At 48.8% G+C, this 25,290-nt stretch overlaps 2 protein-coding genes and 1 long non-coding RNA gene across 4 annotated transcripts in view; 2 read left to right on the top strand and 1 right to left on the bottom strand.

The window, feature by feature from the left end:
* Nucleotides 1–348: 348 nt before the first annotated feature.
* Nucleotides 349–13,766, top strand: Plac8 (placenta associated 8). Of its 2 annotated transcripts, XM_003469420.5 has the most exons (5): nucleotides 407–610; nucleotides 8,097–8,234; nucleotides 9,354–9,478; nucleotides 12,060–12,172; nucleotides 13,456–13,766. In XM_003469420.5, exons 2-4 carry the CDS (start codon nucleotides 8,123–8,125, stop codon nucleotides 12,162–12,164), a joined length of 342 nt encoding a protein of 113 aa, XP_003469468.1. In that variant the 5' UTR covers nucleotides 407–610; nucleotides 8,097–8,122; the 3' UTR covers nucleotides 12,165–12,172; nucleotides 13,456–13,766. The 2 variants fall into 2 exon arrangements, with proteins under 2 accessions (XP_063105411.1, XP_003469468.1); XM_063249341.1 differs by lacking the exons at nucleotides 8,097–8,234; nucleotides 13,456–13,766 and having other exon boundaries at nucleotides 349–610; nucleotides 12,060–12,120.
* A 1,923-nt stretch (nucleotides 13,767–15,689) lies between these two features.
* On the top strand, nucleotides 15,690–17,791 carry LOC134476146 (uncharacterized). The gene is made up of 2 exons (XR_010047681.1): nucleotides 15,690–16,695; nucleotides 16,802–17,791. It is a non-coding gene; the product is annotated as an uncharacterized LOC134476146 (long non-coding RNA).
* Nucleotides 17,787–25,290, bottom strand: part of Cops4 (COP9 signalosome subunit 4) — a 34,932-nt gene continuing 27,428 nt past the window's right edge. The window contains exons 9-10 of the mRNA XM_063249340.1: nucleotides 24,163–24,247; nucleotides 17,787–18,260 (exon numbers count right to left, since the gene is read on the bottom strand). Coding sequence (XP_063105410.1) covers nucleotides 18,127–18,260; nucleotides 24,163–24,247 — 219 coding nt within the window. The 3' untranslated portion in view covers nucleotides 17,787–18,126. The remainder of the gene's footprint in view (nucleotides 18,261–24,162; nucleotides 24,248–25,290) is intronic.

Genomic DNA, 25,290 nt, shown 5'->3' with positions numbered 1-25,290 from the left:
GACCCTGATCAGCCACTTCCTCGCTGCTGCCTATAACCACTTAACAGTTCCCGGCCTCAGTTTCCTGGTCAGTCAAACAGGGTGGTGGGAAAGTTCCCCAAAATGACACAAATAAAAAGCATCAGAATCGTGCCTGACACACACACAACGCGTCCAGCCTGTGTCAGGGAACAAAGCCACGCACAGAGAGGCGCTGCTCAGGCATGGAGCACAGGCAGGTCCCCAGTACTTCCTGCAAGGTCCACAGTCAGAATGCAGGAGAAATACACACTGAACAGCATATTTGTTGTAGTATAGGAGGAAACTAAAATTTAAAAATCAGGAAGCTCTTCTGGGCATGCAAAACTAATCAGACTATATGATCAGCCCTGGTCCCTCCTAAACAAAAGATGCAGGTGTGCGCTCTGCTCACTGCCAGAGGAGAGCCACACCTCACTCACAGAGGGCAGGGCCCGGCTGCAGTCGGATCTGCCTGCCTGGCCACGGCCAATCAGAGCCCAGGGCTTGGCCCCAAGGAGTCGACCTCTTCCCTTCTGCCTGAGTGCCTTTCACTTCTACCAGGACCCTCACCCCTGCCACATCGCGGTCCCGAGAGAAACTGCTTCTCAGGGTAAGCACTCTGAAACATAGAACTTCTCTTAGCACTTAAAAAAATGTTTTCTTTACAAGTGATTTGATTTTCCTGCTTTTGTTCTCCTAATGTGTCAGATTTTGAGGTCCAGACAATTATTTTCTAACTGCTTTTACGTTTTTAACCATATTCAACAAGTATGTGGCAAGCATTGTAGAATATGCCAGCCTGTTCAAATCAGGGTAAGCACTCAGCCTCCCATCACCCTGGATCGGCTGTAGCAGGAAACACATATGCATTTTGTATTTATTAACTTGATCACTGACTTTTCTTTTCATCTCAATAACATATCCATATTTACGCATGCTGGTCTGACTTCTCTGTGCTTTGAAAAGATTTCATTTTATCCATCGAAAATATCTAGCAATATGAGGTGAAATTTTGTAGAATTGCCTCACAAATTGTAAGAATCCTTGAATTCTCATTGTGAAAGTAAGGGAAACAGCCTCGTATCAGAATTAAATTCTGCTGCCGGTATGTACAGAGGTGCTCCCTGTATAGCTTCCATCTGGTGGTTTACAATTTAAGAGTTTATGGGATAGAAATATTTCAATCAAAGCCAAAAAAAAAAAAATCTAGCATCAGCATGCAGGACAAAGAGGAAAAAATCAAAGTAATACGTGTTTAGCATCTGGGTAAACTGATATTAATAATTATCAGTTGATATCCAGATGGAGGACAGCGTGTCCAAGTGCAGGAGCCAGGTGTGAGTCTGAGGTTAAGACTGTGGATAAAATCCACATGGTCTACCTGTGGGCCAAGTCCTGTGAGACCCAGTAAAAGACGGCTCTGTGCGGAAGCCTCCGTGAGAGCTGGCCGGTTTCTCCTCTCCTTCTCCCTTTCCCGAGAGGCTTCCCAGCTCCTCCAGTCCGTGGGCAGAGCTGCTGCCAAAGTCAGGGCACCTTCACCGAGTTGGGCACAGACCCCCACCCCGAGGTGCCCCAGCTGTGTGTGTGCAGCTGTTGGTGACAGAAGACAGGCTCCGGGTGGACGGCCGGGGCTGAGGCTGTGTTTGCCTGGAGAAAGGGATACCTTTTTATAACTCTACACAGGCTGCCATATGCTCCGCCTGTGGGTCTGTCATCTAAGGGCAGCATCCTTGGGTTCTGGTCACAGACACCCAGTTCCTGGATCCAGGGGTCTGAGCTGGGTACCAGGTTAGCTTGAAAGGGCTCTGAGCCCAGAAGACAGCATAGTAGGAATGCCACCCCACTCGGAGGATTCCAGGAAGTTGTTTTCCCCTCCACTTCCTGGTGACCTGTTACCTGGAGTGACTGGACTGCTGGGTGCCTCGTGGGAGGCCCACAGGAAACACAGTAGCTGAGCATACCTTGCATTTACCTCTACTTGGTATTTTATTTAGACTTAGATCTAGAATTTGGGACTGGTCACAGGGCTGTGTTGAGTGAAACTGTTGCATTCTTCTCTCTGTTCTCTTAGGTTTGTTTTTTGCTTTTTAATCCTTTAAAGTTGTGCAGCCCTGGAGTTTGAACCCAGGGCCTTGGGCATGGCTGGCACATACCCTCCAGCTGTGGTGGACCCAGAACCATCCTGGAGGGATTTCCTTCTAGGAAAAAAAAGTCTCTTAACAGACAAAGGTCATTTTCAGAATACCCTAAGGGTGACAGACGGCAGTGCTGGACTCTCGGTCCCTCAGCCTGCTGTCCCTGGTAGGGTGGGGGCAGCCTCCACCCCGGGGACCTTCAGTGCAGGGAACTGCCTGCGGCCTGCACACCGCTGGGGCCACATAGGTGTTGCAGTTCCTAGAAACTCAGTTCCCAGTTCCCAGCTCCCCATATTCCAAAGTAATCCAAGGAAACAGAAACAGAAACCACCAATTTTCACTGGTTGGCTAGCGCTTGCTTAGGACAATACTTGGCGATAAGAACACTTTCTTGCACAAAACCCAACAGTGATAATCAGATACAGCCCAGACAAGACCTCCAGGCACCCAGAGAATGTCGGGATCCAGCCTGTGACTCTACGAGCATGTGTGCCGTGCGCCGGTGTGGATGGGGCAAGGGAGAGGACGGTTAGGACCCTGCAGCCAGAGCTCATTTGGAAATCTCTGGGTGACTGTTACCAAAACCACAGTGTGGGTGTCCTGAAAACCAGATACAAGAATGCATTTCCTTGGGGAAGAGGCCTGGGAAAGGCTGCTGCCCGCTGTCTGCCCAGCACTGGCTGCACTTCCAGTGTCAGCCAGGCTAAGAGGGCACGGCAGGGATGGTGAAGTCTTCAGACATTATGGAAACATCCCGCAGCAGGTGCCCAAGACAACGCCCCAGCGCAGACTTGTAAGGTATTTTTTCTGGCATTTAATTATTAAAAGGAAATACAAAACAAACAAACACCCCAAAACAATGGCAGGAGGCTATCTCACCCCATGAGGTTTCTCTCACTTAGTCCTGGAGTCTGGGCGCAGAGGGGCCTGCGCTGGGCACTTGGAGGTCTGGAGTGTCTAAGTCTACTTCGCCCCTGCCACGGTGGACAGCAGCACCTGGTGGCCTCGGTGTTCAAGGTCCCTCTCAGGGACAAGACCCTGCGCAGGCCTCTGTCCACCCAGCAGTGACACAGCCCAGACCCCCGTGGCTGGCTGCTGCCCTTGAAGGACACACAACCCAAAACAGGTGAGCACTGAAACCATGTTACTGCTTGCAGTGTTCTCACTTCTGGTGCTGGGGCCCCAGACAGCACTGGGTTTGCCTGCAGGGCACGTGGGGTATGCACTAGGTCCCCCTAGGTCTCAGGGCCAGAGACACTGCTGCCTCTGCCTGTGCAGCTGGTAGCTCAGAACACACTGTCTATGTGTGTGGTCCTGGGGACCAACCCGGTCCTTCATGCTGAGCTACACCCCCAACCCTAAGCTTTTCTTTGGAGGCAGAGTCTCACTAAAGTTCCCAGGATTGGTCCAAACTTTCAGTCCTCCTGCCTCAGTCTCTCAGAACGCTGAGATTACAGGCTGGCTCTGAACACTTAAGTTTATGAATGCTAGCAACATGCTGGTGACACAGGTGACACACTGGTGATGTTGGTCCCAGCCTTCTGCATCCCAGTGCCCTGTCCTGATGATGCATGTCTGTGGATGGCCCCCCTCTGGTTGCCCTAGAAACCTGCAGGCTTCACACATGGGGTCCAGTAGGAGAGATACACAAGTGGCACTGACACATGAGCCAGGCAGAATGGGAGAAGCTCTGTGCACCCCAGCCATCCCTGCATTTGCACTGCCATCGAGGGACCGCCCACCAGTGACCAGAGAGTGGCTGTGGGTCTTTGGTGCCTCTGTTGTATGCAAACTCCCAGAGCACCTCGGGGGAGGCTCTGCATTGACCATGAGGACCAAGGTTACAACCCCGGCAATAGCAGCACTGGAAGCCTGAAAAGCAGTGGCCTGTGCCAGCCCAGCTGCCACAGACACCTCCCCTCCCAGATGTGGACCCTGCCCGTTCCCCGCAGTGTAAGCTCCTCCACACGTCCCACATGGCTCCTTGGGAAGAGATCTGAAAGCTGCCTCCCTTCTGGACCGCAACTTGTCCTCCTAGGACGCTTGTCCTCCAAATCATGCCTGAGAGCCCAGGTTCTCCAGGAAGCCCCGTGATGCCCTCTACCTGGGTGCTGCAGTTCCCTGGCAAGCGCCGGGCCCTGGGTTCCGTCTTTGGCACTGAAAAAACAAAAGCAAGTAACAGACCCCACTGTCCAACCACAGGACCTCTGGCCTTGCCCGAGGTGCCCACTTCCCTCCTGGAGCTCTGCAGGGGGTGCAGGGACCCTGCCTCACGGCCTCCACCCACATGGCCTCCTCCTCCATCTGGCAGTGTCTGGGGCACTGCAGTCCTGCCCCAGCCAGGCCTGTCCAGTACTTTTACCGTGACACAGCATGGTCAGCAAGGTGGTATGTCCACGTGTGCCCACGGGTGCATGACAGCACTGTGTCATGCCTTCAGAAGCCACAGTCACTCCCACCACCTGCCCAGGCCCCCCAGGATGCTCTGTGTGAGCTGTTGCACTCCCTCTTGGATGCGTTAATGTCTATGTCATCACTGGGCGGGTGTCCTGGTCACAGAGGCCTTGGGCCTGTAAACACCGGACCTGCAGGGCGGGCTCTGTATCCAGGGCTGGTTCTGTAACCAGGCTTCTCGGGGAGCCGGCTGCAGGCTGCACTTCTGACCTGTGTGGGGACCCCAGCTCCCCACAGCATCCCCAGGCTTCAGGTGGCTCCGGCGGTGGTGGTACAGGTGGCTCACAACCATCATGGAGGCCATGGAGCCCCGAGGCCTCCTGATGTCCATGCGCAGCTGCTCTGCCCTCCCCCCACATTGCTGCCTAGGCCTGACTGCGCTTAGCCGGGGCAGTGCTGCCCCCACTCCTGGCACCCCTGCCCTTGAGCACAGTGCCGGGTGCCCCTAGTGGCACCAGATCCACCATCAGACAGGTGGACATAGCCAGCCTCCAGACCGGTGCTGGGAACGGACAGAATCAGGTGGCTGGTACGCGGGCATTCACCTGGAAATCAACTCTTCTGTCAGTGCAAAAACATTTTTCTTTTGGAAATAAGCCTCTTTTTGATATGCGGAGAGCTCTACTGTAAACGTTTGTGCTTAAAAAGGTTTTGTAGTTGCTGAGGACCCTGAATGTAAACTGACACAGGATCTGTCCCAGACTCTTTGCCCTGCCTGCCTGTGGGCCAGCTTTGGCGGAAATGAGATTAGCACCCAGGCAGGGCTGGGGAGGCAAGCTGCTTCCTTCTCTGTCAGAGCTACGGTTCCACCACTGCCTCTGAGGCTCCAGGGGGAGCCCTCACTGCACCCTGCCCCCTTGTAAACAACCCCGTCCCCCTGCAGTGGCTGGCCCGGACTCTGGGCCCTGGGTTCCCAGAAAGCAAGGTGGCCTCAGGGCCCAGTTCTGCCCCCTCTGCTCTGTGTCTTGCTTTCTCCTCACTCCTGCCCTGTGCCGGAACCCCCTGCAGGGGTCTCCAGAAACTGGCACCATGTTGTCAGTAGTTGCTAATAGTTGCCCCATTGGGTTTTCATTTTTGCCGGACGAGCACTGAGTTTGCATTTCCTTAATTTTGAGTGATTTGGGGCTTCTTTTCATCTAAGGGCCTTTTTTTCTCTTTTTTTCCTTGTTTGTACTAATGTTTATTTTTACGGGGACATGTTTGCAGTGCACAATGATTATATTCCTCAAAGGGTCTGTTTCGGTTTGGGTGTTTTTGTTATTGTTATGTTTGGATTTTTGATACTGGGAACTGAATCCAGAACTTTTTCACTGAGCCACAGATGCATTCCTTTCTTATTTTTAATTCTAAGTGGGCTCAGCGGCATAGAGCCTGCCTGGCAAGCACAAGGTTGTGAGTTTGATTCCTGATGCAAAAAAAAAAAAAAAATTAAGACAAGGACTTTATGCTTTGTAAGGAAAGGCTGGGAAGAGCATGGCACCTGCACTCCGTGCACTGCAGTCCTGAGCAGGGCACGGACAGTGCTGCTGCCCCTCCCCCCCAAATCTCCAGGAGAACACTCTAGGCCTCTTCTTTCTGTATTTAAAAATCCAACCAAGTTCACTGTCTTCCAGACTCGCTGAGCACCCTGGGCTGGTGTTGCAGGGAGCACCCGTGGACCAGGGGTGACCTCCTGGCCATTGGGTACCTGAAGCATCCCTGAGTGCCATGTGCAGGGGCAGTGGAGAGGCCCAGCCGGAGACCATTCCTGGTGCCCCTTGCTGCCCTCTTCTCACCCAAGACAATGCATGGTAGCAATGCTGCCAGTCAGTGAGATCTGGAAAGAAACGAGACTGCAAAGCAACATGAAAAATGTGACCTTTTTCTTCTGGGGAGGATGGTCTCCAACTTTCGGTGATCCTCCGGCCTCAACCTCCTGATTGCTGGGATCACAGGTATGCACCACCACACCTGGCTGATTTGGGTATTTTCAAAACTGCTGGCCAGGAGTGGTGGTGCATGCCTGTAACTCCAGCACTCAAGTGGCTGAGGCAAGAGGATTTCTGGGAGGTCAAGACCAGCCTGGGCTATATAGCAAGACTCTGTCTCAAAAAACAAAAAAGCTGATTTCTCTATTTGGGAAAGAACACAAGAGCAAATGATATAGTCACAGTGCTAGAGTACCTAGAGGCACTGTGTCTCTAACTTTTGTTTTCCCTTTGTGTTTTCAACGCTGTGTGCTAAATTCCTAAGTGGCAGCCTGTTCCATCTGGTTCCACGCACCTCCTGAGGGAGTTGTACAGCCAGGCACTGCCTTCAAAGAGACAATCACCAGGGCCAGACCCCGAGCTTGGTGCTATGAAAACTGAGAAGGTTCTGTCCTCCCCAGGTCACCAGAAACAGTGGGGCTTGGAAATAAACCATAGATTTATAACTTACAAGGTCAGCCTGAACCACATAGCAAGAGCCCACCTCAAACAAAACAAAGCAAAGCAAAAGACAGGAATTTCTGCTTGGCAGCACAGTCCCGTAGATGATTCAGACGGTGGGGGCTGACCACAGGGCCCTGTGCAGAGTGAGCTCAGTGACCGTCTGCTGACAGCGCTGGGCACAGGTATCCTGCGCATCAGCAGTGGCCGAGCTGTGCCTCTCTCAGTACGGCCACTGGGTTTGTCACTGTGCATCAGACTTGTCTGCGCTTTGTGTCACTGAACATTCTCAGCCAGTGAGCCAGGAGGGCAGGTTGGAAGCTCTTCCATTCTCAGGTCCGCGTGGAACCAACGACACATTACATCCCTACCTGGGGCTCAGGCTCAGAAACCAGGACTTGAGCAGAGATATCCTTGGTCCAGACCTAGTTCATTTCTCATGACCCAACCCTGACTCTCTTGAGGGAGAGAAATCAGGAGTACAAGACAAAATATACTTTATTACCAGGTGCATGGTGCACACCTGTAATTCTGGCTCTTGGGGAGGCAGAGGCAGGAAGATTTCAAGTTTGTGGCCAGCCTGGGCTACTTAGAGCCCCAGTCTTGAAAAAAAAACTTAAAAAAAAAGAAAGAAAAAAGAAAAGAAAGCCAAGAATAAGAAAGAAGAAGAGCAGCCTTCCTGGTAAGAAACGGCTGGAACCCACTCTCAGCAGCGAGGATCTGTTGAGTAGCTACAGAATCCAACTCTGGTCAGGCTGAAGGCTTGGGCCAGCATGGATTCCGGAGAGCGTGGAGGATGGCTGACCTGAAGTGAGTCCAAAACGAGGAGAAGCACAGGGCAGGAGCAGAGAAGGGTGGATGTGTGTCACGGTCAGTCATTCGTGTACTTGGGTACCAGCTCCTCGTCTATAAGTAGATCAGGAGCAGCCTGAGCCCAGAGAAGCAGCCCCAGGGGCCTTTGTCTGATGAAGGAAGCGGGTAAAAATACATCCTCAGGGAGTAACTGCAGTTGCATCTACATTGACCCCTAGGCAGAGAGACCTCGGCCTGCTGGCCGGCCTCTCCCAAGCCGTCCTAATGCCCGCTGTCTCCTTTGCAGCCACAGCGTGTCTGAGTGCACCCACAATGCAGAACCAGTCGCCTGTAGTGGTTGTGACCCAACCAGGATTTGTGCGTGCGCCCCAAAACTCCAACTGGCAGACGGGCCTGTGTGACTGCTTCAGTGACTGCGGCGTGTGTGAGTGGCAGCAGCCAGGGTGGGGCACCTGGTGTCCCCGCAGCCGAAGCTCCTCCCCTAAACCCCTACCTGCAGGCTGTGCCTGGTCACCATCCCTCCACCCTACTGCTCTGTGGTTGTAGCATGCCCGTGCCCATGCTGGCACACAATGGAAAGTTCCCGGGAGAGCTCTGGGGCTTCTTTATGAGCTGGGGGACCACTTGCCTTTACACATGCCTGATCCGAAACAGGATTTGAGGGCACTGGTCGTCACCAGGACGACACCTCTGCCTTGCCTTTCCTGTTCCTTCTTTGGAAGATCTCCTCGAGTAAAATCACTCTGAGGTCTCCGCTAAGTGACTGGCAGAAAGGGAGTTAGGTAGAGGGATGTGGGTGACAGAGGGACCAAGGTACTCTGCGATTCTAACCCTCAGAACCGCTGCTCCCCAAGCTGTTCGCTTGAGGATTCTTGCTAAGGAAAGAAAATATGTCAGCCTTCACCTCACCAGTGAAGTGGAACTTTGGACTGAATCAAGTTAATAATTACATTCAAACAAATGAGATGGGGAAACCCCATGGAAAGGGGTTTCTCACCCTCCCATTGGTTATCTTAGTAGGGAACAGCCTGGAACCTCGCTGTCTTAGGACTTAGCTCAGCATCTGCAATCCAAGTGGTAATGAAGACTACAGTAGCAAAACCCTCTAAGGATGAAGCTCGCCTCCACCCCCAGTCTTACTACCCAGTTAAATGAGATGGAGGCTCCACCCCAGTCTAGCAGCTGCCCGGGTGTAGGCTATAAAACTGTCACCCTCTCCCAGAGCCCCTGATGGTTCTTCAGGACCTGTGGAGCTCACAGCTGGTCCCAGCCACCCCCAGCTGCACTCCTCGTCCTGCCTGGGGCTTGGCCACACTGAAGGAACCCAGCCTTTGGGACACTCCGCCAAGCGACCCTGCCCACACCTCAAAACCCTACTGCCCTTCAGAACGCAGGCGTCCTCTGGAGCCTCGTGGCGCCCTCCTGTGGGTGACCCGGACATTAAGCAGAGCCCCTGGTGACTCGGGGCGCAGGCGGGGCCCGGGATGCATGCAGGCGGCCTGGGGCTGGACAGAGCGGTGACCGCGTCCTCTCCCGCGTCCAGGCCTCTGCGGCGTCTTCTGCTTCATGTGCCTCGGGTGCCAGGTTGCGGCCGACATGAACGAGTGCTGCCTGTGCGGGACGACCGTGGCCATGCGGACGCTGTACCGGACGCGCTACGGCATCCCGGTGAGGGGCCGGCCCCGGTCGCGGGGCGGGTGGGGGTGAGGTGGGGGTGGGGAGGCCGAGGCACCGAGGAGGGGAGGGGCGGGGCCCAGGTGGTGGCGGGAAGGCTTCTTGCTCAGGGACCATCACTCTTAAGATAAAATCCCGTCAAGGTCTTCGCCTGCTGCCCAGCGGCTTTTCCCAGAGGCCACGGATTTAAAAGTGGGTCTCATCCCGAGGGACCGCGGGTTGGCGCGCACAGTTAACGCTACAGGAAATGAAGAAATCTGCAGAATGCTTTTTTTTTTTTTTTTTTTTTTTGAGACCGGGTCTCGTTTGTGGTGCAGGCTGGCCTTAAAGTCACTCTGTAGTCCAGGCTGGCCTCTAGCTTGAAGCAATCCTCCCGCTTCAACCTACTAAGTGCTGGGATGACAGGCATGTGCTACCCACCCAGCTGCAAAAAATAATTTTAGAAACCTACTTTGTTCCACTGAAATTATTTTAATTTTCACTTAAAGTTTATTTTTAAATGCATGCTATAAGACAATTGTAGGACAAATTCAAACAGAAATATAAAAAATGAAAAGTGAACCTCTTTGTACCCAATTTCACTACCTACTGATAAGCTCCATTAATAATTTGGGGTACACCCTCATTGGGATTTTTCCTAACCCTATACCCCATGGACATATAGAGGTAAATATAAGGTTTTGGGTTTGGGAGGTTTTTTGTTTTTGTTTTTTAAACTGGGCTCAAAAATGCAAATGGGTTGATGCTATGCTGTAACTTTTTCCACTTAATTTATGCTAGACCCCTTTCATGTCAGCATGTTAATTCTTTTTAATGACAGCATAGTACGTCAACCTATAATTTAATCATTTCCTTAGCTGAAAGGATAAATAACATTGCATTGTAAATAGCTGACATATATAATTATGCACCTGCACTAATATTTTTACCAGCCTAATGTCCTAGATTGCAAGGTATACAAGGTATACACATTCTGAAAAACACTACCAAATTTCCCAAAAAAAGCTTATATCAATTTAAATATATTATCCTTTATATAAATTTACTAATATTGTATATAGTATATTTTTAAATTTTACCAGAGAGGCAAAAGTGGTATCATTGTTGTTTTAGTTTAATTTTCATTGGTCAGTTCAAAAAACTTTCAGAAACCAGTCAGGAGCCAGGTGTGGTGGTACACACCTGTAATCACAGTACTCAAGATTTTAAAGGCCCACTATGCAGTCCTGGGTCTTTGAAAAGTTACAAGTCATCTGAAATGAAAACTTTAGTTAGTTTTAATAAAATCTGGAAAATTGAAAAGTAAAGGAAATAAAAGTATTCTAAAGACCCTTTTTTATTTGACATTGATAATGAAATATAAATTGGGGGTAAAAACGTGAGATAATCATTGATCAAAAAAAAGCATAACTTGTGATAAACCTGAAAGAGAACAAAAGCAACCAGGAAAGACCCACTCAGCAAAAAAAGAGCACAAGGCCTCCCTCCTCCCTGCCCCCCTGCCTCTCGGGGCTCCTCCCTGTCCGGCCATTGGCCCCTGGCCCTTGTCTTAGGGCTCAGGTTCCCAGGTCTGCACTGCTGCCCAGTTGCTTTCACCTCCCCCGCCCCAGACTGAACCTCTCTGGCTGACTCAACCACCACTTCCTGTTCTGTAAGGCAGCTTTCACTCATCAAAGCCCTGAACCACAGCATTTTTAAGTGATCTCATTTTGCAGGGTTGTTAAGAAAAACCAGAGCAAACCACTGACTTGTGTTGCTGCTTCATGACCTCTTCGTGACCAGTTTAGGGCAATGTTTATTTTCCTCCCACCACAAAAGATAAAAATTGACCCAGCTACACCCTCTCCCAGCCCTCCTCAGGCCCTTGCGTTTACGTGATTTTGGCTGTCACACAGGTGGCACTGATGTTAGGGTACTTACACTTCTTCACCTTCAGAGTTGAGTCTTGTGTGAACATGATTAATTTCCTGGCTAAACTCTCTTTTCTTGATATAAGTAACTATTATTGCCGCTGGGTGTGGTGGCATTTCCCTGTAATCCTTAGCACCTAGGAGGCTGAGGCAGAAGGATCACTGTGAATTTGAGGCCAGCCTGGACTACACAGTAAGATTCTGTCTCAAAAAACAAAAATGTAGGTAACTATTGCTTTATTCACCAGTCATTTCTCTCCATTTTCTTACAAGTACCTTAGCCCTGAATCCTTCACTGGTTTCTAAATCTATGGCAGACATCCTGACCTGTTCATCTTCCTCCTGCTGCGCACTGAGCGGCTGGCTTTGAACCAGCAACCTCGGAGGCATGGAGAGGCCGAGGCGGGGCAAGCTCTGAGCTCCTACTGCCTCAGCTTCACTGCACCCACAGCCTGGTGCTTCGGTTGGAGGAAGTGTAAGGTGTAGGAAAGCATTTGGGGTCCTAAAAAGACATGAGAGTTCTGTAGAAAAACCAAGAAACATCTTCCTAAACGCAGCCACCCAAGCTGCACCCCAGGGCATAGAGGCTTTGGTTCTCTCCAGCTCCCTGAAAGTCACTGCGATGACTGCGTCCTACCTTCTTGTCCCCCTTCATTCGCACACAGGGCTCCATCTGCGATGACTACATGGTGACGCTCTGCTGCCCCGTGTGCTCTCTTTGCCAAATTAAGAGGGACATCAACCGGAGGAGAGCCATGAACGCATTCTAAGGACCGTGGTGAGTTGGTGCGAGGGCACCCGGATCTGTGGAGTGTAGACATATGATTAGGGCATGTGCGTTATCCCTCCCACCTCCCAAAGCGCTCTTGGGTGGCTGCTGCATCTTTGAACTGGCTGGCAATAAGGGGTCTTGGCGGTGATCGGCCGCTCCGCTATGCACCATGACAAAGCTGGATAGGAAAATGTTCACAGTGGGAAGAATGAGAGAGGGAGCTAAGGATAACAAGTGACATCTGCTCCAACAGCTCTAGAAAGAGGGGCATCTAGAAGGCAACTGGGCAAGTTAGCAAGTCAGTGAGACCCTATTTGGAAATGAAAAGGGGACGTAACTCAGTGTCAAGGCTCTGGGTTCAAATCACAAATGAAAGGAAGAGAAGACAGAAAGAAAACAGGGAGGAAGGTGGAAAGGGAAGGAAACAGAAGGGAAGAAGGAAAAGGAAAAGATGAAGGAAGGGAAGTGAAAAGAGAAAAGCACAAAATAGATTGAAGCCAGAGGTGATGGCACACACCTGTAACTCAGGAAGGCTGAGGCAGGAGAATTCCAAGTTTGAGCCCAGCCTGGGCAAGACCATGGTTCAAAATCAAAATAAAAATGCCTGGGAATTAACTCAGTGCAAAGATCTTGGGTTCAATCCCCAGTACTGCCAGAAAGAGTGGGGGGGAGCAGCTGAAAAATAAATATTAACATTGAGAGCGAAGAAGTTGCAGGATGTCTTCTTTTTAGAAGAGTGTTGTCTCCTGCACAGGAGCCCAGTGTTTGAGCTGACACTGCCTCTCCCTCCACGGGGTGCACAGGGACCCCTTCTAAGGCACAGCCTGGAGAGGACAGGGAAGGGCCAGTGGGACCCCAGATGAAACACTATGCCTGTGAGCAGGGCTGGTGTTCCCTTGATGGGTCCCTGGAGACAGGGACAGGCAGCCCTGACCCACCTGCACTGGGCACGTTCTACAGAACCCCAGCTGGTCCTCACATGTCAGGGCCGTCACCACCCAGCAGACTTCCCACTGCCAGCTGAGTGTAGTGTGGGCACCGTGGGCATCAGGACGGGCACTGGGACAGGAAGGGATCCCGGGCAGACACGGAAAATGGAGGAAAGTGTGGCTGGATTACAAACAGCTCCTTGGTACTGGTCCCTTCACAGCAGTAAGCTCCATGGGCTGCAGCACTGTGGGCTGCTCCCAGGCCAGAAACAGTGCCAGGCACGTTTCTGCACCCAAAAATGCATTAAAAAATACAGAAGCAGACCGAGAACATTCCAAACTTTCCTGTGTCCCTTCTAGGTGAAGAGCTACACCTGAAGCAACTGAAACCACCAGACGTCTCTGTGGCCTCAAGATTTGTCTATCTTTCAAACTGAGATAGGATGGATACTTTTAATATGGATGATGGCACAAAAAATCAGATGTTTGATTTTTTTAAATAAATGTTGTCTGTTAGTTTGGTCTCTCTTTCAGTGTCAAAATTGCTGGCTTATATTTTTTCTTTCTTTTGTACTCCAGGCTGGCCTTCAGCTTATGACGATCCTCTTGTCTCAGCCTCCCGAGTACTTGCATTTAAAATACACATCAAATAAAAGATTTGACTAACCAGAGCCTTATTTTGTCTTATTTTGTGTGTACAGAGCTTCTTGGCTCTCCCTACCGTCTTGGCCTCTAGTTAATCACATTATTTTGTTCTTATATTTTGGCTTCTTGGCAAGAGATTCTGGTCCCCAGCAAGTTGGCTCTTTAATCCTCCTGTGTTAGGAGAAAGACCCTAGATACCTGTTCTGTGATGGTGACAGGACCTCACCTGGCAGGCCTTGCGGTGAGGATGGCTGGCCTAGGCACCCCAGCCCGAGAGAGAGTGGTACCGGGAAGCCCAGCCTGATGACAGCTGCCCAGAGACAGACAGCACAGGCAAGGTAGTCAGTCACATGGCTGCCGGAGCTAGTCAGCCCAGTCCCAGTCCAAGCCAGAAGGGTGGATTCTGGCTTTCACCTTTTCTCACAGGAAGAGTCCCAGTCCTCCTAGGAGCCTGTCTGTCTCGCCTGGTTTTTGCCCTTATTTGTCAGAAACGCCCAGTGAGCAAGACAGCTGGTGGACAGACACACCACTCCTTCTATGGCCAGCCCCTGCCCGACAGAGCCACCCCCATGCCAGCGTGAACACCAACAGTGGCTGGGCTCCCCTGAAACTTGTGTACAGAAAGCAGAACTAGAAGAGAAATCAGTTTTCTGGCCCTCAGAGGTCCTTGGATCCTCCTCCCTGTACCTGCTGACCTCCAACAACAGCCTGGAATCTGTTTTCTTTCCAAAAATTCAGATAAGGTTGACAAGCGTGTTCCTGTAAGGAGTCCCTGACGTCCCGGAATTCTTGGAGTCTGTCTTGTTTAAAGGCTAATTGTAAACCTGTCACGGGGTAGCTAACTGCCTTCTGTGACCTCCCATACCCTTCCAGGCCCAGTCAAGGTGGCTCCTCCCAGCAGGAGCTTCTGCCCAGAGGCCCTGGCCTCGATTCCCAGCTGCACACCGAGGGCTTCCTCTCTTTGGCTTTCTTTTCCTTTTGAATATAAGGTGCAGAGAAGCAATGAAAATTCCACTATCAGATTCACATGATTCCATTTGGTTAAACATTGATAGGCAAACGTGTGGGACCACTGTTTTCACATTTTCCGTCCTGTTGGTCCTCTCACGCTGTCTCCATCTGGGGAGTGGGGAGGCAAAGCTCAGTGCCTTGAAGATTTGCTGTTGAAGTCCACGAGGGAAACAGCCATGCATGGTACCAGGGAGCTGAGCAGGCGATCCGTGCTTTGTAGGCCTCTCCCTGGTCCGCTCTGCTCCCCCACGCTGTATGGTCCCCTTCAGTAGCTGGTGCTGTCCTCCCCAGAGACCACATCTGCACACTTGCATGGCAGGAGCTGTGTCCCAGGGAGGAGCCCAGGGCCACAGCTGCCACATGGCCACAGCCACACATCAGCACAGGCCGGGTGCCCCTTGACTGTGTCAGGGGCACTGTCTTCCTGGGCAAGCTGGGACAGGACACCATGGCTCAGCTCCAGACCCAGCGCCCTAGGGCTCCCATTCCTAACGTGGCTCAGCCAGGTCCCCACAGCCGCAAACCTGAGCTGAGAAGTGGTGTGGGCTGCCAGTTCCCCAAGGGACAGCGGTGCTGCAGGGAAGGACATAGCTTTTCTCAAGAATCACGTTCATCTTGATAGCCCTCGCCTTCTCCCTTCAGGCCTAGCAGTGTCACTTACCCAGATGTTCATGGTAGGCATCTGGAGAACACCGCAGGCGAGTCCCTGCTCTCAGCCCTAAGCGCCTCTCCCTACCCGGGTGCCTGCAGCTCCCTCACCTCCCGAGTTAGCTGGGAACCCTCTCAGAAGCAGCCCCAGCGTTTCCCCAATCCTCCGTTGGCCCACTCTCCTGTCCCTTTCTTACTGTGAAGCTCCTGATTTCTCCCGCGGCCACTGCACATGCTCTTAGCATTTTGAATGCCAACCATGGTTGCTGGGATCTAGGAAGGAACTGGATTTTAGACACTAGCCTGGGACACTTGGGCTGACCACGGTTGCCTATAGTTTTCATTTTGTTGTTGATTCTTTGCAGTTTTCTACGTAGACAATCAACTGTAAACAAAGACGTTTCTCTCCCAATTTGCGTAAGCTGTTATTCCCTTCCTGGTCTTGTCAGCTTAGCTAGCAATTCCACTGCAGTGCTAATCCCGAACAGCACAGGTGGCACAGAGCGCTATACCCCCACCCCCAGGGAGGTGTCACGGCAGAACTGTCACTGCTGCGAAAGGCCTGGGCCCAGATGATGCTGTCTTGCCTTGGTCCCCAGCTGAGACAAACCATGAGAACATCAGGTGCGCTTCCTCACCTGACACCTAGAGGACAGAGCCGGTACGGCTCAGGGTTCTTACCTAAACTACTCGCAAACTCCACATCCTGGCATATAAAGACACAAGCAAAATGAGGAACTGGGAAGTTTTTTCCTCCTTCTAAATTCATAATCTGCTGGACTTTGTCTGTTGATTACCGAAGGTGTTGTCTGAGCTTTCTGGTAAACACAAGCTTGGCTACAAACAAAACACAGCTCCTGCTCTTCACTGGTCACAGGCAACAGGGGAACTGCAGCCTTGCCCGCTGCGTACAAGCCTGGTACCATGCAGGGCTTTGGGTTGGCACAGGAAGCTGTCCCACGCCAGGGCACGTCTCGCCTCACGAGCCTCGGGCTCTGAAGCTTCCCTGTATTGTCTCTGACCTAGTGTTAGCACCAATTTCCTCCCACTTCACTTTCTGACCCTGTGGAGGAACACGGCCAGAGGCAAGCGAAATACTCTCACAAACGCGCCGTTCCAGTTCTTCACTCATAACCTTTAACGCTAAAATTCTCGTTTTTTTTAAGACTCCTGCCCTCAGCCCTGACGGTTCCTGGCCACAACTTTAATTTCTCAAAAGGTGAGAGCGATGTCTTCATCATCTCTGTCTTCTTGCCTTCTTGGATTCAAAGTCGGACATAATGAATCAAGTAACAGGTAACAGTGAGACTTGCGTGCTGTTGTAGCTAAGCAGGGCGAGCTGCACTGCTTGCTGTAACTGGAAGAGGCTTCCGTTTCGTTGTTCTTCTCTCCTGTTGTTTAGGTTTTCCTAAGAATCCCGTCTTCAGCAGTCCGTCTTGCAGCACTCAGTCACCATAACATCCTTATACTGGATCCCTGTCGCCGTGGTCATCGGGGGGAAGGATTTGGGAAGGATTATGTGCTATCCTATCTCCGGTTTTGGCCTGATTCCCCGGGCTGACCCTCACAGGTGGTCTGGTTTTGTTTTGCTTTCCTTACCCTGCAAGACAAGGAAAAGCAGCTGGAGCTGAAACCGTCCATCCCCTCCCTCCTCAGCCAGGTTCTGGCCACCCTGGCAAAGGCTTCCCTTGAGGGAAAGCCTTCCTTCCTTACCGACCCCTTAACAGCGGGGCGCTCTTCAGAGTCAGCTGCCCCTCCAGTGTGCTTCAGAGCAGCTGCTTTGCCTCCGTTTCCTGCAGGAAACTGGAAGGGCCCACCCTTGACCAGGACGGCCCAGCAGGGACGCTGGGGCTCTCAGCTCCAGTTGCCAACACGGCATCCATCCAGCCCAATGTTCCAACATCACTGGCGCCGACAGCACCTCTCCAGGAAGGTGCTCTCTTCGTTTTTGGGGTGGTTTGCTCAGTGATAATTCTTGCATGTTTGTAAGAAAAGCCGTTGATTTTCAGCCGATTGAACCCTTCATGTTACTGTGAGGAAGGGTATGGTATGCTGACTTCCTTGAGGTGCTGGGACGGAAACTGGAGCCAGCCCTGGGGACTAAACCCAGGGCTTCCACACGAAGCTACACCCCCAAGGCCCTTCTCAGTCTGGGACATCTCCCACATTCTCCAGGATGGGGCTCCCTCCTGCCTCTGCAGGAGGAAGAGCTCCTGCACCCATGTGCCAGGAAGCACTGACCTTAGCTCCCAGCTGTGACTGAGGAACAGGGGTTACGATGGCTCTAGGTATTTGTAGCACATGGTATAGATCAATGTCTACTGAATTGAAGGAGAACTGGGAAAAACAATTTTCAACACTTTTCACTAATTAAAACAAAGTACTACTTTTATTTGGCTCATTTCTCCATTTATTAGGATAATCACATTTGGAGAGGCACAAAGCACTTAGGTTTTACGTGACTACAAAGTTACCACAAATCCCAAACTTTTTAGCCATAGATATTTCACCTCTGTTTAAAGAAAAAGCTTTCAAAACATTGGAGTTAGCTTAACACACCGGCCCTGCGTGGACGGGGACTACACAGTTGCAAATGCTTCCACCTCGTGCACCACTGTTGTTGGTAAGAGGACCAGATAAATGACAGACCGTGCCAGCGGTGACACTGCAGTGATGCGTCCGCCACCCACACCTGGAGGCAGACGCAGCGTGCAGAGCCCCCGTGCCTCACTGGGCCATCTGGGCCTCCATGGCCTGTGCTGTCCACTCCGGGGCCGTCTGGCTGATCTTCTCCAGAAGGTTGTTCACCTGAAAGCAGAGGGACTGGATCTGCTTGTCCCAGGTGGGCAGCGCTTCCCGTGCTACGGAAGAAAAGGAAATACAGGAAGGCGTAAACTATAAGCTACTTCTCCAAATTCAAATGTGAATTAAAAGTAAAGAAGGTAAAATTTTATAAGTTTATTCCAAAAAGCTTGGCTAAATTGAGCTGATTAAGGAATAGCTAAAAATCCCAACCACAGTCACAAAGTAAAAACATATACACAGAGATCCGTGTTATTACTACTACTACTCTTGAAGGCAAATAAAACGGCCAACTGAACGATCTGGGCCACAGTTACAGCAACAAGAACAGACACCAAAGCAGGTTTTTCGGGCACTGCTGTCTACGGAGCCCCCCACAACACTGCCACCTAGTGGGGGACGCAAGTCTAAGTCTAGGTCACAGGCTGCCTCTCAAGAGGACTCCAAGCAGCCATTCTGCCCTGGCCCAGGGACTGGACTATGAAAGACAACTTTTCTGTGGAATGGGGGAAAGAGGTGGTGTGGCCTCGGGGTGACTCAAGGATGTTTGGCTTACTGTGCACTTTATTTCTAACACATAATGAAATAATCAGGCAACTTAGAATAGTGCAGGATCAGTGGAGCTCAGCTTATTTTCCTGCATCAGCAGCTCTCATGCCTGCACCAGCATAATCTAGGAGCATGCTGGGTGAGAGCTGTCAACAGAGGTGGCAGACAAAATAATGGTCGGGCTACCATGTAATAAAGGGTCGACTCTGACTTAAAACCTACCTCAAGATACACCTTAATCACCACCTGCTCCTCTGTGGAGTTTCTGATGACCCTGTAAGCAACTGGTAAGTGATGGGTCTCTGTGCAGATGGACTGTCTGCGCATCTGAGTCTGTATCTTCAGTCCCCCTAGCACCAGCCTCACTGCCTTGCCTCCATCCACTTGGGAGTCTCAGGCACTGGATTCTCACAAGGAGGGTGCAACCCAGATCCCCTGCATATGCGGTTCACAGTAAGGTTCGAGCTCCTATGGGAATCAAGTGCCCCACTGATCTGAAGCAAGTGGGACTCCAGTGGGAATGCCCGTGATGGGGAGGGGCTGCCGACTACCCTGCTCACCTCCTGGCTGGGGGCTGGGAATCTCGCTCCACGGATACACATGAATGTAGCACTTAAATATACATTTTTAAAAACTAACAGCAAATACCAAAGACATTATGTTAAATCCACTTGGTTTTTCGCTCTACTAGTTTTTCTCTCAAAACACCACCAAAATTTACCACCAAGAGGGCCAGATTTAATGAAAAACAACACAGTCATAACGAAGGACACAAATATCTTAGACATAATCAGATTCCCAAATCAACAGATACAATCATGGGGCTGGGGATTTAGCTCAGCAGCATAAGCGCCTGCCTTGCAAGCAGGCAGTCCTGAGTTCAATCCCTGGTACCGATAAAAATGAAAAAGACAAAAAAAAAAAAAAAAAAAAAAAAAAGATACAATCACTCCTTCCTCTTATTGTATCAATAGATAATTTCCATTTTATATTTTGTCTTATAATAAGGATAAAATCTGAAAGTTAAAAATGGAAGAATTGGCATTTAAGAATAGCCAAGACAGGTAAATCTGTATAGAGACACAGAGCTTCCAGGAGTAGGGGGAGAGAAGAATGCAACTAACTCTCCATGGAAATGGATTTCCTTGAGGAGAGACAAAACTGTTTTTAGCAGAGATGGAGAGTGCACACATGAATGTAAGCAGCTGCTTAGTTTAGAATGGTTAATTTAGTTTGTTAAGTGAATGTCAATTCAATAAAAAAATAGCAAGGGGCCAAGAGTTGCTTTGCAGACAGTAACACTTACTATAAGTCTATCATATTGCCACATGTCAGCAGAGTGAGGCACATCCAAACTGGGTGTGGGCACTAACACACCTCACATAACACGACTCAAACAGAAAGGACGTTTTAGTTAATAAATTAGACTTCATGATTGGTTGTCACCTGGAAGAAACTAGATCACACCCTACAATTATCCAAGACATATAAACTAGAGTCTCAGTCTCTCTCTTCCTAGAGGTATGTTTTAGAGAAACATTAATTTCACTTTAAAATGAAGAAAATTTTTTCAACATTTTTTTTTGCAATGCAGTAAACGCAAAAGTCATAGAACAAATACTGGTATATTTGGTTGCACAAAAATAAAAAAGATGTGTTTAGAGCATGCACTTCATTCCAGGAAACAACCAACAGGATGCAGGAAATATCTGTAACACATAAAGTTAAAGTGAACACATTTAATACAGGACTCGGCCTGGGCTATATAGTGAGACCCTGTCTCAAAAAAAAAACAAAGAACAATAAAGAAACCAATCCAAATCACTCAATCAAGCTACAAAAAACTGATACTGGAAGGTCAGAAGAAAGGAAGAAACAGAGAAGGAAAAACTACCACTGACTCACACGAGAGCATGTAATGCCCAATGCAATATCACTAATGTCATGGAAATGCACAGTACGATAGTAACTTCCTCCTCTCTACTGGCAAAGACAAAAAGCGACCATTTCCATTATTTATGATTCATTCTCTCATATGGGTAGAACCCTAATGGTGACACTTTTCTGACGATACACACACACGTATGTGTATTTTATATATACGTACATATGTACACATCCATCCATACATGTATATGTATGTATATATCCTTTGACTCACCGACTCAACAGTATCACTTTTTCCATTTTATTTTATTTTGTCTTTTTTCATTTTTATCGGTACCGGGGATTGAACTCACAACCGCCTGCTTGCAAGGCAGGTGCTTATGCCGCTGAGCTAAATCCCCAGCCCCAACAGTATCACTTTTAAGACTTGGTTCTACACGAACAAGTACTAGTGTATAAAGATACGCACACAGTGAGCAGCTGAAGTCTATGAAATATTATAAAACAATTAAACTTCTATCTACCGACTCAAAAATATGTCCATGTTACAATCCGTTTAAAAAGCAATTTATAGGGGTCTGCAGTGTAGCTTAGCGGCAAAATACCTGCCTGGCAAGCATGAGGTCATGAGTTTGAGCCCCAGTACCAATAAATAAATAAACAAATAAATAGTAATTTATAGAATGTTCTGTACTCTAAACTGTAGCTCTGTAATGCCACTTTTTAAAAGCTATGTTTTTTTTTTTGCATATTTGCACAACCATTTAGACAGACACACAAGGGGACTCGACGAACACTGGTTCAGAGGTGGGGGAGAAAGGTCTCATGAACTCTCCTTTGTTACTGAGTGCTTTACTTGTTATGTGCATGGTACATTATCACTTTCAATCCAAGAAAATTTCAAAAGTATGTCATATTTTATTGAGCTGATACAAACAAACTCAAATGGTCTTTCCTCGGTGACCCCTCTGCCACTTTACATGCACAGAAACTGTGCTCACTTCTCACTGACTGTGCCCAGCACTGGGTGTGGGATACACCCTGAATAGGCAGGTTTAACACCTTCCGTCAGAACGCTCAGCTGGGAAGTGGAAGCAGGTATTCAGCAAATACTTACACAACTGAAAGTAACTAGGATTAATGCTGCGGAGAAACTCAGGATGACACAGGAACACAACCGTAAGCCATCCTTAATCCAGAGAGAGAAGAAAATCACTACGAATTAACCTTCTTCCAACTGACAGGGACAAAACAGCTGAAGAGGATGCATATTTTAAGGGTGTCTGACAGAAGGAAGAATTTACAATATTGAGAAAAAGAAGAAAGAAGGAAAAAAAAAGAAGAAACAAAAAGATCTACATGGTTGGACTGCAAGAAAAAATTAAAAAGCACCAGGCAGAAGCTTACAAACTCTGCAGAGCTCTGTCCTACAAACAACAGGGAGGCCACACGTACAGGGCCGGTAAGAGCATGGCATGATCCAATCCTTTGCTTGTGTTTTCTTGTTTATACTTGCACTTTTAAAAGATCACAGTAACTCTGGCTGTATAGTAAAGAAGTGATTTCTCGAACCAGAAGAGTACAGTGGTAGAGCAGGCAGACTAGGCTGGCAGACCGCATGAGATGAAGGAAGGGATGCGAGTTCCAGACACTACCATCGGGGTATTTCTGGGCAAGGGAGGGAATGAGGGCATCAAGGCTGAGGGTGCTGGAGGAAGCAGTGTAGGCGGCTTCTGAACGGTGGGCCAGCTGTCAGTCACAGGAATAATGAACTCAGGTGTGGATATATGCGTTCTGAGATCCTCATAAAGCAATCAGCAGAGGCAGCTTGATGGCGAAGGTCAGCTAGGGGTCTTGAATCAGAAGCCAGCTTGCCACATCCAGCCAGGATCCACACAAGATGGCAGTGGAAGCCAAGGGAGCAGACAAGATTACCTACAGAAACTCAGCAGTGCTGCCAAAGACCTGGGATTAAGTCGTAAGTAACTCCAATATTTAAAATGAAAGGCATCACAGAATCTACAAAGATGATTGAAGCAAACCTGGATAAACAGGAAAAGCAGAACAGGAAGGATGACAGCTGTCAAGGCAGCAGCAGTAGTGGCAGGACATTCAGAAAGAAGTCAGGGATCAGCACTACTTATCTTGTTGAAAAGTCAAGATGTCACAGGTAAGAGGAGCTTTGTTTAAATAGGAAAAACCCGAATATGCTTCACTACTGAAAGAAACCAACAGAGCAAAAAAAGAAAAAACCGACAAAAATAACTGTTAACCTCAGGTTGCCAAAACAGTCCTTTTTGGTGGGTGGCCAGGAGCAGGAATGAGAGGAGAGACCTAGGCACAAATGCAAGAATGGGTAGTGCGATACAACCAGTCCCAGTGCAACATCAAGGGAGAAACGAAGGATTTAGGTCTATCCCTAAAATTTAAAGGTTTGTGAATCTGATCAAGAAGTTGAAACAGAGCAGGATGTGATGCTGCATGCTTGTAATTCCAGCACTTGGGAGGCTGAGGTAGGAGAATCGCTCAAGTTCGAAGCCAGCCTGGGCTACACAGTGAGTTCAAATCCAGGCTGAACTATGCAGCAAGACCCTGTCTCAAACAAAACAAAAACTGACATAATTTCACACTGGTGGCTTTTTGTTTTTACTGTGAAACAGGAAAACAAGATTTTTTTTGTTGCTGCTCAGAGGAAAAAAGTTAGAGATTTAAGAAAACTCAAGCTTGGAACACACTCTGCCAGGCAAGAAAAGAGTGAACCAGAGAACTGACCCTCAGTCCCGGCAGACTGAGGGCCTGTGCACCTGACCTTACAGTGCTGCCTCTCCTCCACAGTGTTAGTTTGCTACTCAGAGCAGGTATGGAAAAGGTGGAGAATAGGGGCACTCAAAGTGAGGTTTTGCTGGATAGCTAGAAGAAGCCAACAGGCAAGCGGATGTTCTCCAGTGCCCACAAAAAATAAATTCAACCAATGGACCACAGAAAGAGGAGAGCAGGCAAAGAAACAAAACCAAAAAGGGCTGGACTGCCTGACCAGGAGAAGGAGGAGCAAGGGTTTCCACACAGTCCACAGAGAGATAGAAGTGGGTGCAACTGCCAGAGATGGCGGGACAGGACAGAGGCTGTGGATGGAGTGAGAGATTCCAAATTAAACCTGGACAGGTAGAGAGTTTTGGGGTATGGCAAAGCCCAGGGTGCGACAGAGGGAGGAATGCGGACTACAGAAGGGACCCCGTGCATCTGGTTGTCCATCATTCCATACCTTTCACACCTGGTATGAGCTCAACAAATGTCTTGATGAGTACATGAGTGAATCAATCTGAGTGGCTTATTTTTCCTTAGCTCAGAAAGTGTTGCATTACGTAGATCTATAAATCTAACTTTTAAAATTATTGCTTTTGGAAATAAAAATAAGTACACTCAGTAGTAAATCTGGGTCAAAGGAAATTATTTAACACCTTTTAACAGTAAACATACAACAGTTCTCTGCATTTCATTATGCCAAAAATACACAATACTACTTACTTTCAAAATGAACAATTCCATCAATCTGGTCAATAAAACCATTCATCCGTCCTTCTGTTATCATCTGAGACGCTATCTTTTCTGCCTGTAAAACAACCGGAGCAGCGTTTCTCTGAAACTTGAATGGTCATCTCCAGCAGTTATCAGCGTAAGAGAAATGAAAGGCGTGTGTTTAACCCCTGTAGCTGAGCGTCACATGTGTTTACCTGGCACGCACGAGAAGACTTCTCACAGACCGCCTATTTCCTGATTTTTCCTGGGTACTATGTACCCTATCATCTCAAGATTGATGGGATCTGTGTTTAATGTTATGAAATTTTAAACATGAATCCAGTCCTATTACCAAATTTCTTCTTTGCTCAAAATTAAACAATTTTCCTTCTCACTATGCCTTTAAAAAAAGCGAACTAATTTTTCTCATTTTATATCATACCCATAGTATTTATTATTCTAAAATCTCCTTATGAAATTAATATTTTTTAATAAATAAATATAAAACCAAGGAGTGGCCACAAACCACCAGAAGCTAAAAAAGGAAGAAATCAATATTTTTTAAAGAAAAAGCTGGCCAGGCACAGTGGTGTACACCTATAATCTGAGCACTCAGGAACTGAGGCAGAGAGAATCACAAGTTGGAGGCCAGCCTTGGTTACAGAGCAAGGCACTGTCTCAAACAACAACAAAAAAAAAAAAAAAAAAGGAAAACGAAAGAAAAGAAATTGAAAGAGGAATAGATGTCCAAATAAAAAAATGGAAATATTTAAAACAGGGCGCCAAAGGCCCCCTGCCTAGCCCTGGAAGCCACGTTCCCTGTGTAAGCTAAGCGACTGACTCTGACGTGGTCATTACCAGTCTTAAATCACTCCTAAAAGACGATGACTACTATTTACTATTAAAAGTACATTTGCTTCCCTTAGTTCCAATGTCTGGAAAAAAAAAGCACCTTTTAAATAGTTACTTAAGTCTTGGCCCACAACTTGGTACATTTTCTTTCCTGTGGAAGGATGTGCACAAGTAAAGAAACTGTTAGGCGGATGTGGTGGCTCACGCCTGCAATCCCAGCACTTGGGAGGCAGAGGCAGGAGGATCGCTGTGAGTTCTACACCAGCCTAGGCAACAAAGTGAGCT

Source organism: Cavia porcellus, unplaced genomic scaffold, assembly GCF_034190915.1.
Source record: "Cavia porcellus strain 051 isolate PalLab524CR breed Dunkin Hartley unplaced genomic scaffold, mCavPor4.1 scaffold_5, whole genome shotgun sequence".
Lineage (NCBI taxonomy): Eukaryota > Metazoa > Chordata > Mammalia > Rodentia > Caviidae > Cavia > Cavia porcellus.
Note: the sequence above shows the minus strand (reverse complement) of the source record. Positions and strands in the feature narration are given on the sequence as shown.